At 35.4% G+C, this 12,727-nt stretch overlaps 1 protein-coding gene across 9 annotated transcripts in view; it reads right to left on the bottom strand.

The window, feature by feature from the left end:
* Positions 1 to 12,727, bottom strand: part of SBF2 (SET binding factor 2) — a 519,142-nt gene that overhangs the window by 227,420 nt on the left and 278,995 nt on the right. For all 9 annotated transcript variants that reach the window (XR_012423398.1, XM_045370372.2, XM_045370373.2 and 6 more), the window contains 6 exons: positions 9,993 to 10,125; positions 8,640 to 8,748; positions 5,644 to 5,757; positions 2,341 to 2,418; positions 1,377 to 1,490; positions 485 to 613 (listed from right to left, as the gene is read on the bottom strand). Coding sequence is in view for 8 of the 9 variants with exons in the window: in XM_045370372.2 (XP_045226307.1) it covers positions 485 to 613; positions 1,377 to 1,490; positions 2,341 to 2,418; positions 5,644 to 5,757; positions 8,640 to 8,748; positions 9,993 to 10,125 (677 nt within the window). In the remaining variant the exon portion in view is untranslated. The remainder of the gene's footprint in view (positions 1 to 484; positions 614 to 1,376; positions 1,491 to 2,340; positions 2,419 to 5,643; positions 5,758 to 8,639; positions 8,749 to 9,992; positions 10,126 to 12,727) is intronic.

The raw sequence follows: 12,727 nt of genomic DNA, 5'->3' as shown, positions 1-12,727 counted from the left end.
CTCCCTATAACACTGACTAAAGAATTACTGTATTAGGCAGTACAGGGCCTTTAAAAATAAGAGTTCTATTTATACAATCACTGTTACCTTTTCAAAAAGATTTTAATCAACTATTTTTAAAAATATAATAGTTTAAAATATGAATAGTTTTTGGAGTATGAGTGGTTTTCGGTTACATGGATGAATTATATAGTGGTGAATTCTGAGATTTTGGTGCACCCATCACCTGAGTAGTGTACATTGTTCAATTAATTAAAATTCAGTTGTTCAAAAATTATATGTACTTTCAAGGCATCTTATATTTTTTTTGGTAATTTTTATAATCCACATTAAAATATCGAGATTTGATAAGCATAATAAATAACATTGGGATTAATACCTGATTTATATATGACTATATAAATATGAAAAATGTTACTTTTTGCTTTTAACTACTAGTCTAATTATGTCTATAAATAATGCCTTCATTTAATAAGAACTATACCTCATCAAAGAGATCACAAGATCTATAAGGAGGACCTCTTTCTGAAACAAAACCTGCAAATGCCATTCCATTGAGTACTTTAGTGAGGAAATCATTCTCGACCAAACCACGCTGCCCCAAGAATGCTGTCTGTGAAAAAAGAAAACGTGAAATAATAATTTATCACTTGGTAATGGACAAATGGTCAAAACAAAAATACAATAAAAAGAGCAAGGCCTATATAAATCCCTTCATGTATAAATATGTGTTGTCATAAAATACTTTCTCTCAAAGGGAGTTATTCTGAAATACTACATATATTGAAAAGAATAAAAATGAATCTGTCTCCATGTCAGGAGAAGAAATCAGAAATTAACATTCAATTTTAAAAGAAAAATTGATTTGGCCGGGCGCGGTGGCTCAAGCCTGTAATCCCAGCACTTTGGGAGGCTGAGACGGGTGGATCATGAGGTCAGGAGATCGAGACCATCCTGGCTAACACGGTGAAACCCCGTCTCTACTAAAAAATACAAAAAAAACTAGCCAGGTGAGGTGGCGGGCGCCTGTAGTCCCAGCTACTCGGGAGGCTGAGGCAGGAGAATGGCGTGGACCGGGAGGCGGAGCTTGCAGTGAGTTGAGATCCGGCCACTGCACTCCAGCCTGGGAGACAGAGCCAGACTCCGTCTCAAAAAAAAAAAAAAAAAGAAAAATTGATTTAAAGTTAACATATTCTAAGACAGTATGTGAGTTCCATATTATTATTAAGAACCAATATCTAACCACATAGAGATTTTAAATAATCACATTTGATAAATCAAGGTCAAAATAAATGGCTAGGAAAAAAAAATCAAGTAGTTTTATTAAATTAGAATATATTTCTTGGACAGACACAATACAGTACTCTATATCTTACTTTGTGGAAATGTATTACTGGCTCTGCATGAATTCTTATAAGTTGCAGGCAGGATCTATATCCTTGGAAGAGTTGTGCAAATAATCTAAGGAAAACTGCTCGCACCTCTTTATCCTAAAAATATAAGAAGAAAGGTTAGGTAATTTAACTTTTTAAAAACAAATGAAATATCAAGTCAAAAAGGTGACCTTTTCATACATCCCAAGGACATTTGGCATATATCCCAAGTCCTTTGATTTTTATATGCACCAAAACAATTACAGTCACAACCAAATATAAGACAAATATAAGAAGAAAAAACTCTTAAGATTGTATTTAATCCAGCTTTTATTGGAATCACAGTTTAGAACTGTAAGAAAACTGACAGATTCTGTTAGTCAATGCCTTACTTAATTGATCAGGAAATGAAGGTCAAGAATGCTTAAGTATATGTGTTCAGCCCCCTGAGGTTCCTTATTGGTTACAAAACCCACTGCTAAGAAATGCACTGAGCAAAATAAAAAAGGGGCCTCTGTTATATATATAACCTTCTATGGCTTCTAATTGGAACTATTTCCATCCACACACTCTTCAAACTTGATTCTCTCCTATAACCAACATTCTTTATATCCATTTTTGTAAGCATCTCTTCTGTTTTTAATCCTTGCCTGGCTGTTTCAATTTGATGCTTGGCACAGTTTTCCAGGCTATAATCTAGGCTCTGATTTTCTGTCCTACACTTAACTCATGCCTCCTCAGGGCAACAGTCTTAGCCCTAGTGGCCTGTTGCCCAGTGTGCTTCCCTGTGCTTCCTCCTTGAGAAGGACATAAGGACAGTCAGTGGCAAGTCTATTAATTTCTAGTTTTGGGCACTTTTTACTCTGCTGTCCATCTAACTCTAACTTCACTTAGCTTCTTTAAAAACCCTACAAATAAAAGAACAGCACTCTTCAACAGCATTAAATGTAAATATTAAACTTCTTACCAGCATTTTTGAGTGGGATAAAGCTGTTCGTGGAGGAGGAAAAGCATGATCTGCTACTTCCAAATCTGGGTGTAAAATCTAAAGCAAAAAAGTTTTGTTATGTAAAATATCTTAATATCAATGAAATCTATTATTGGGACATTAAGATGAAAATGTCAGCATATGAATTATAATATATTCCCTCCATTAATACAATTCAATTAGCTGGGGTAGTTCTATATGTACCACTGTAGAAAGATCTCCAAGACAAAATATTCAGTTGAAACATGTTCTAGAAAAATACACATAGTATGGTCTAACTTATTTGAAAATAAAACAAAATAAACCCTAAATCTACATAGGTATATATATATATATATATATATATATATATAGAGAGAGAGAGAGAGAGAGAGAGAGAGAGAGAGAGAGAGAGAAATGAGAATGAAAAGTTCTGAAAAAAAAATACACTAAACTATAAAATAGTAGTCATGTCTGGTAAGGGAATAATCTATATAGCTGAATTTTTAAAAACAGCTGCTTGTTTTTATGTTCTAAGTGTAATGAAAAATTACTGAGGAGAGGCCAGGTGCAGTGGCTCATGCCTGTAATCCCAGCACTTTGGGAGGGCAAGGTGGGTGGATCACTTGAGGTTAGGAATTCGAGACCAGCCGGGCCAACATGGTGAAACCCTGTCTCTAGTGAAAATACAAAAATTAGCTCAGCATGGTGGCACATGCCTGTAGTCCCAGCTACTTGGGAGGCTGAAGCAGAATAGCTTGAACCTGGGAGACGGAGGTTGCAGTGAGCTGAGATCGCACCACTGCACTCCAGCCTGGGCGACAGAACAAGACTCTGTCTCAAAAAAAAAAAAAAAAAAAAATTACTGAGGAGAAAGAAAATAAGATTTTGAACTTTGCAGTCTAAACAGGTAAAAGTATAAAACCATGTCACAAAAGTGCTAAAATATATAAAGTGCAATATGTGAAATGTAAAGCATAATTAATTCAACTTAGGGAAAACTAAACAAAAAATAAAGTAACATTTGAGTTAAGCTTTGAAGGAAAGCAGGTTGGGGAGCAGCTGTGAAAGAAGGGCCTGTGTAGGACTTACACAGAGAAGATGAAATTGTATCAGTATGTAGCAAATTTTCTCCTTGCAGAATCATTTTCAAATACTAAGATTTTTGATGGTATGCTGAGAACAGACCAAAAGACTCAAAACAACACTTAAAGACAACACTAAAATATTGGCAGTTCAAGTCATTGAATCACAAGCACAGCACAAAATATCTTGGTGTCTATAAAATAATCCATTGTTATTACACAGTTTAAGTATAGTGTTGCCATTTGATTATAATTATTTACTAATGAAACAAAGCTTATATGCTTGTGTGTTGATGTTCCCAATCATCCATGAAATGTAGTTTCTTTTTGGTCCTAGTTTGACAATACATTATGCTCCTATTTCTTTTTTTCTTTTCTTTTTTTTCTTTTTTTTTTTTTTTTTGAGACGGAGTTTCGCTCTTGTTGCCCAGGCTGGAGTGCAATGGCATGATCTCGGCTCACGGCAACCTCCGCCTCCTGGGTTCAAGCGAGCCTCCTGTCTCAGCCTCCTGAGCAGCTAGGATTACAGGTGTGCACCACCACAGCTGGCTAATTTTTTGTCTTTTTTTTTTGTAGCGATGGGATTTTGCCATGTTGGTCAGGTTGGTCTCGAACTCCTGACCTCAGATGATCCACCCACCTCAGCCTTCCAAAGTGTTGGGATTACAGGTGTGAGCCACCACACCCGGCCCTATGCTCCTATTTCTTATTCACGGAACAGTAAGTAGTACCTAATCCACCATTGTGCTTAGTAACTATAACAATATGTATACTCAGTTTTACCAAAAAGGAATTTTACATATTGATCAAATTTGGTGGCACAGGTGTTGCAGGTTTAGGTATACGAGTATGCAGCAGAACCCTTACCAGGAGCCATTGACTTAAGAAGTACAATCTTACTCTTTGTTAATTTTGGTACTTAACCCCTAAATAACTATTCATATCACTAGTAAGTAACCACACATAAGATTTAATCCCTATAGGAATTCTAGAAACATTAAACTTTCTTCAGTCATTCAAATACTACCTTCTCAGCTTTTGCTATATATACATACACCATCTATGCAATTATATAGTCAAGATTTCTCTTTAAATTGTCTTTAAATCAACTCCTTTTTTTTCTTTTTTCTTTTTTTGGTGAGATGGAGATTTACTCTTGTTGCCCAGGCTGGAGAGCAATGGCGCGATCTCGGCTCACCGCATCCTCCACCTCCCAGGTTCAAGCGGTTCTCCTGCCTCAGCCTCCTGAGTAGCTGGGATTACAGGCATGTGCCACCATGCCCAGCTAATTTTTGTATTTTTAGTAGATTCTCTAACTGTTCCCATTTCACAGATACCACTATGACAACAAAAAAGACTAACACAAATTTGAAAGTTTTCTGAGAATAAAATCCCTCCTGGTTATCCTAGGCTTCTAAGTTTCTATTTAAGAGGGAAAAAATGTTTTAAATAGCCCAGAATAAAATATTCTTAAAGTAGAATATGAAGGCCTTAGTTCTAGTAATGTGTTGAAAAGGAATGCAGAATTTCTACACTTCAATTTTCTGATGATAAGCACCTAAAATGCTATCAGTAAAACAAAATACCATGTTTTCGGAATTCAGCTAAGATAAAATAACTGCAAAAAAAATTCAATCTGTTTCAATGAGAAAAACTGAAGCCACAAGATGTTTTAAAGCTTTACTTGGCTTGAATGTAGTGTATACTTCTCCTTCTTTGGTATTTCTATTCATATGGCATTTAGAGTGGAATGTTGGACATTTTATGTATCAATAAGACACATCTTTCTGTAATAACCTGAAAGTATTGGCAAGACAATATTACAGTGTTTTGTAGGTACCAAAGAGGAACGAGATGCCAATAGGGAGGCTAGAGAAGAGAAGCCAACACCTAATGGGGGATCTTAGGGGAATCAGGGATTTCAAGGCAGAGCCTTGTTTTCACAGGTGATTTTCCAATACCTAGGACAGTACTAGGTCCTGTACGCTGAATGAAGGAAGCAATGTAGAACAAATATTCAGTTAGGATCCAAAATATATGTTTTAGATAACTACCTAGTAAATGAATAATTCTAAATACTATAAAAGAATATGTTCATGTTTCCAACATATAGCTCTCTTTAAAGTAACAAACTGTATTGACAAACATTTTCAATTTCAGCTATCTTAGCTTCAGATTTAAATAAAGAGAAAGTTACTATTACAAAAACATGTCATACCAAAGAAAGAGCTGATTGCGTCTGATGTAGAAGTGGTTCTGGGAGAGAAGAGAGGTGAATACATTCAGGAATTTTAATAGTGCCTCCATCCAAATCTGCTATGATTACATCTAACTGAAAGAGATAAAAAAAATTAACCTATAATTACGGAAATACATTTGTTGTTAAGCAAATTATTTTTCCCTTGACTAATTCAAAATGAGAAGAATCACGTGTAGAAGAGACACTTGTTTGTCCATAGTAGTACAATTTTGGGCTAACAAGTTCCCAGCAACACTGTGTTTCCCAGCTTCCTTTGAAATTAGATGTGGCATGTGGCTTAGATTCTGCCAATAAAACATGAGAAGTGACATATTCCTGTCCTTCAAGAGAGGGGATATGTAAAGCTCTCCTATGCTGTCTTTCCTTTTCCCTTAGACTAAAATTATAAACGACAGCAAACCAGCCTTCAAGCATACACATGATGACAATGCCTGGGAGGATTCTGTTGGAGAAACAAGAAGGATGGAAGCTTGGATCTTGAATGACTTCATAGAGCAGATTGGTCTGGCATAATGGAACATGTCTGTGGACTGCTGCATGAGTGTTCAATGACACTATTTTGTTTCAGCCATTGCCTTTTGTTCTGATTTTACTGTATATGCGGCTGCAGCAAGCACAGAGGATTGCATTTCAGACACTTTATTCAAGTAGTTTAGTAATATTCTAAACAAATTAGTATTTATTACAAGAATTAACAAAGCAATTTTAGTATACATCAAAAGGGTACTGTTTAGCCACTTAGAAAAATCTGATTTTTAGCATTTTACAAAAGTCTATTTAAAAATAACTTACATAAAAATGTAAGAGAAAACAGCCAAGATGAGTGAAGCTGTTATATTGACAATATAATTCATTCTAATTTATTCATTACGATTTTAAGAAATTTGCATTTGGCAACACTTGGTTTGTCCTACCTCCAGCGACTGTTTTTATTTATTTATTTGGCAACACTTGGTTTGTCCTATCTCCAGTAACTGTATGTATGTACGTATGTATATGTGTATGTATGCATGTTTGTATGTATGTATTTTTGAGACGGAGTCTTACCCAGGCTGGAGTGTAGTGGTGCAATCTTACCCAGGCTGGAGTGTAGTGGTGCAATCTTGACTCATTGCAACCTCCACCTCTCAGGTTCAAGCGATTCTCCTGCCTTAGCCTCCTGAGTAGCTGGGATTAGAGGCATGCGTCACCAAGCCCAGCTAATTTTTTGTAGTTTTAGTAGAGGCGGGGTTTCTCTATGTTGGCCAGGGTGGTCTCAAACTCCTGACCTCAGGTGATCTGCCTGCCTTGGCCTCCCAAAGTGTTGGGATTTCAGGTGTGGGACACCATGCCCGGCCTCCAGTGACTGTTTCCATTTAGAAGAAATAAAATTACCTACAAACCAGGTGGGTATGCTTCTAATTAGTATTAATTAGGTTTTATTGAATGTTTATTGATTTATACATATTTTTATATGGTGATACCAAAATTAAATAGGAACTAAGTGTCAACACCTAAAGTTAGAAAGAATGATGACTATACGAATGAAAGTCCTGTTTATAATGTTGAATAATATTTTGTTACTTTAAATGATACCTCTGATTTGGTTACAACTGTAATTACTTAGTTGCTGGCATTTAAAACTAAAACAGAAGCAGAATTACAAAATCTTAGGGATCTGTGGAACACAGACGTTATGCAGCCTAATTTTACAGTAAAGAATTTCTCTCAGACTCCCTGTAAAGTGTCACATAATCTTTTCCTTACACTCTACTTACAGTGCTTGAGAGTACACTCCTCATCTCACATAAGGAAATCCATTCTATAACCGGGCAGTTCTAATTGTTGGAAATACTTTTAATGGGCAGAAATCCGTTTCTATAGCCACTTTATCCACCGATTCTATTTCAGCCTTTTAGAGTTACAAAAAATGAATCTCAACCCTTCTTCTATGACAGTAACTTAAATACTTATCTTTACCTGTGAAATAGTATCAGCTTATTACCTGAGAAAATTTCCTTAGGCCCTTACAGAATATAGTTTCTAAATACTTGATAATCCTGGATGTCCTTTTCTGATAAGCTTTATTTTGTTACAGTCCCTCATGAAGAGTGATACACAGAACTAAATGAATTATTCCAGAACTGGCTTGAATGTAGAGTATACTTTTCCTTCTTCGGTATTCCTATTCATATGGCATTAAGAATACAAAACTTTGGTGGAAGCTCATATCAAACTTGTGTTCTACTAAAACTCTTCACTCTTTTGAATATGCTTTCTGCTTTGTTAGTTATCAGCAATTTGGTATCAAGACAGGTCTCGGCCGGGCGCGGTGGCTCAAGCCTGTAATCCCAGCACTTTGGGAGGCCGAGACGGGTGGATCACGAGGCCAGGAGATCGAGACCATCCTGGCTAACACAGTGAAACCCCGTCTCTACTAAAAAAATACAAAAAACTAGCCGGGCGAGGTGGCGGGCACCTGTAGTCCCAGCTACTCGGGAGGCTGAGGCAGGAGAATGACGTAAACCCGGGAGGCGGAGCTTGCAGTGAGCTGAGATCCGGCCACTGTACTCCAGCCCGGGCGACAGAGTGAGACTCCGTCTCAAAAAAAAAAAAAAAAAAAAAGACAGGTCTCACTTCAAAATATAAATCAATTATGCACTAATATCAAAAGTATAAATAGAATATTAGATTAATTTATCTTTTGTCATATGTAAGATGAATAATAAAGATAAACAATGCACCAAAAGAGGGATATTTAAAAATATTAATAAATTCCTTTATAAAACCTCCTATACTTGTATATGGCAAAATTAATATACAGACTTTTCAATGATATTTTTCTTCTATCCAATCTTTTCTACTGGAAATGCTACAGATCTGAAAATAGTGATTAGTTGAAATGTTATAGGACCCAAAGTAATATGATAAACTTCTGGACTCAATAACTGGAAACTTTAAAGATGAATACTTACAAGTTCGTGGATATCAGTTTTAAAGACAGAATGTACCCCAATAATGAAAGGTGTTGGGGAACTCAGAACTTCCAGTAGCTGAGCCGGGAGAATAGGGATATAAGGATAACTGGAAAGAATAAAAATACGTGTCACATATATTTTTCTTTAACATAAACATATTTTCTTTCATCCTTATGCTGTATAAGTTGCATATTACTTAGGTTTAGAAATTATCAATAATGTTTTCATGCTTTTTAATACTAAAATTTTGGAAAAAATGATTTAAAAATCTTCATGTGAAAAATACAATAAGATATAAGACATAAAGTGAATGGAATCCAAGCCTGCTTCCTTAACCTTTGTTTCTTCTAGGCAAGCAGTCTCTTTAGGTCTTCTAATATTGTTTGAAAGCATTTTTCCTTACATAGAAACCCGACATTAGACAGTAACACTGACTCTCTGATAGGGCCTCCTCTCTCAATATGAGGCAATGATTTGTCTATATAAAATAAGCACTCAAATTCCACTGTCTATATTTGATTTTTGCATTCAATAAGAATGGCAAAAACAAAAACAAAAACAAAAAACCAGGACCAATAATTCTCTATCTTATCTAAAAAGTTAAGAAAAGTACCTAAATTTAAAAATATTTTTTAAAGAAATTCTGGAGTCTAAAATTTTATCTAGTTTATATGAACTAATTTCCTAGATGTTAGATTATCAGTTGATTAAACAGTATATTAGAGGTATGCTATTCTAGTTATAGCACTATTAGGCATCACTGTTTTGTTTTTTAAGTTTTTATTAGGAAAATTTTTTTAACATATCCCATAAAAAAACAGAGGAAAAAATTATAATGAAGCCCTGCAGTAATTGTCAATTTTGAGAATTACCAATGCACGGCTACGTATATATCTCTACCCACTTTTTTTCTCTTCTCTACTGTATTATTTTCGAGCAAATCCCGGATGTCACATTGTTTACCCATAAATACTTCAGTGGGTATCTAAGAAAGATAAGAGCTTTTTATTAATAGAATCTCTACCATTATAACTTCTAAAAATTAATAATTCTTTAATATCAAATAGCACTGACTAGACATTTATGCCAAATGTGTTAAAAGACAATTAAAAGTTGCTGACAATACTATTCAAATTAAGTATTTTTACACTAATCAACATTCAGTAATGGACAACTTGGAAAGTCTCAAATTCTAGACTAGATTTTATCAAAACTATGACTCATGTAACAGCATAACTTTGTGAAATACCCCTATGTGGTTCAAAACCATTGTGCCATAACATTATGACTTATCGACAATAAGTGATATGTAGTTTAGGAATAAATAAAATTAACAAATGAAAACCTCACCTATATTTAAGAGGAAACATTAAAGATTCCAGGGCTCTACAAGCATCGCTAAGTCTCTGGAAACTTGCAGAATGGAAGAGAACCTTATTTTCTGTGAGGACTGCACAAAAGAGGCTGAGGACATTCTGAATTCCTGAAAACATAAGAGCAAGGACTTACCAAATGCATTTAATTTTATATGTGTTGTCAACAATCATAGACAGTATACATGGAAAGAAAAAGCCAGTAATTTTGGACTCTGAAGGAAAATACTTGGTTAAACTGTAAATTCCATGTAATCTATGAGTATTTGTTTTCCCAAACTTTCAGTTTTGCCTTTATTCTTCAAATCACGTAATACTCATTGAACATATTAGTTGTTTGGAAATACACTATTACCTTCTTTTCAATTTCATCTCTAAGGCCTGTATTGAGGTTCCTGTTTTAGAATGCTAGCATTGTTCTAAAAACTAACCCTTGCAGAATCTATTTGTCTGACGTTACTAATACCACACCAGCTTTGTTGTTGTTGAAATTTGCCTACTATATCTTTTCCCATCTTTTAATTTCAACCTTTCTCTACTTCTTGTAAACAGCATGCACAAATGCTCTGCAATTTAATGATGGGGTTACGTCCTAATAAACCCATTGTAAAGTTGAAAAATCTTAAATTGAACATAAATCAGAGACTGTCTGTAACTGAAATATTTTAGTCTGACAACCTTTGTCTTTTAACTAGTTCACTTAATCCATCTATACTTATTGTAATTATTGAGATATACACTAATATATAGAGATATATGTGGTATCTTATTTTACGCTTTTTATTCTATCTTCTCTTTTTTCTTTCTTTTCGATTTCTCCTGTCTCTTCTTTCATCCCCTCTGTTAGTATGGTATTTATAAACTCTTTTTCTATTTTTTTAGTGGCAACTCCAGAAAATACAACATACATACTTATGACATTGAAGTTAAATACATAATTTCTTATTTTCTCCTGTTTATTACTGAACCAAATTATCTTTCTTTATATCACTTCAACTTTAATCATACAGATCCAGTAAAGCAAGAGTCCCCATTTGTTTTCTCAAGGTAAAATACTATATTGTCCCTTTATCATAGCTTATTTCTTCATGTGACATGTAAATTTCCATAGTCTATTATTAATTGCTATTCCCTCTTATCATTTCCAACTTATCCCATGTGATACATCAGAATCTTTAGTTCAGATTTTAATCTTCACTCATTTTGATTAATGTAATAGTTTCATAAGTGATTTTCCTAATCCAGTCCTTATTCCCTTCAAATCTACCCTCCAGATAGTTTCTAGAATAAAGGAAAATAATGATATAATGACTAAAGAAATCTAAATACATTTTCAAGTGGTTTAAAAAATTCATATTAAATCCACAAGAATAAATGCTACAAATTTTACAAAATACATTCTTGTGGATTTCACATGAATTTTAAAAACCCACTAAGGTTTTGGTACACTTGAACAACAGTGGAAATGAATGAGCTAGCATTATATGTATCATCATGACTAACTCTCCCAAGTATAATACTGAGTGAAGGTAGTAAGGCATACAATGATGATATAGTTGTGAAAACAAAATAAATCTCAGGATCCCCAAACCACCAAGCCAAAGGGAAGTCAAGCTAGAAACTGCACCAGGAAAATCTACCTCCTATTTTATTCCTAAATAAGATAGCTACAAAGATTTAAAAAAAAAAAAAAAAAAAGGCTGGATGTGGTGGCTCACACCTGTAATCCCAGCACTTTGGGAGGCCGAGGCAGGTGGATCACTTGAGGTAAGGAGTTTAAGACCTGCCTGGCCAACATGGTGAAACCTTGTCTCTACTAAATATATAAAAATCAGTGTGGTAGCAGACGCCTGTAACCTCAGCTACTCGGGAGGCGGGGGCAGGAGAATCGCTTGAACCCAGGAGGCAGAGGTTGCAGTGAGCCAAGGTTGCACCATTGCACTCCAGCCTGGGCAACAGAGCAAGACTCTGTCTCAAAAAAAAAAAAAAAAAAAAAAAAAAAAGCTACATACGTCCCATACCTCCCTCACAATTTGCCCACAAGGAAATTCCTTGTGGACAAAGGACAGACAAAACTCAAAGTCATCAAAGTCATCCCTGTACTCCTATGAGACAAATGTGTATCTGATTGCTTCCTCTGCCCTATTATTTCACTAAGCCAGACTAAGACTTAAGTGACTATTCCTCTATCTGCCACTCACATGTAAATTGTGTATTCAGTAAAAGGCTAATCAGAGACTCAAAAGAATGCAACCTTTTTTCTCTTATATACCTATGACCTGGAAGCCCCCTCCCCTGCTTTGAGTTGTCCCGCCTTTCCAGACCGAACCAATGTACATTTTATGCATATTGATTGATGTCTCATTTTTCAGCAGGTGGCTAGCCAGACATGAGCAGGGAAGGAGAGGACCCCTTCACTCCCACGCCACCACCAAGAATGTCAGGCAACCATCAGGTGATGGTCAGGTGATTATTAAACTGTCTCTCTAAAATAATAATTGGTCATAGCTGATGCCAGGGAAAGGCAATCTTCCAACAGACAGAAACATCTGAAACTGGTGATCAGTAGCTTCCTGATAAAATCTCAGGAGTTGGAGAGTGGGCTCATGCCTGTGCACTAAGAGGCAAAATGGCAGAGTTTAACTGGTATATGACCCTCTAGGAACATTTGGACTGGTAAAGGAAGAATGCCTCCAGTGAGCATGTGTACAA

Source organism: Macaca fascicularis, chromosome 14, assembly GCF_037993035.2.
Source record: "Macaca fascicularis isolate 582-1 chromosome 14, T2T-MFA8v1.1".
In the NCBI taxonomy this organism is placed as follows: Eukaryota; Metazoa; Chordata; class Mammalia; order Primates; family Cercopithecidae; genus Macaca; species Macaca fascicularis.
The sequence above is the reverse complement of the archived record's forward strand: the minus strand, read 5'-3'. Positions and strand labels throughout refer to the sequence as shown.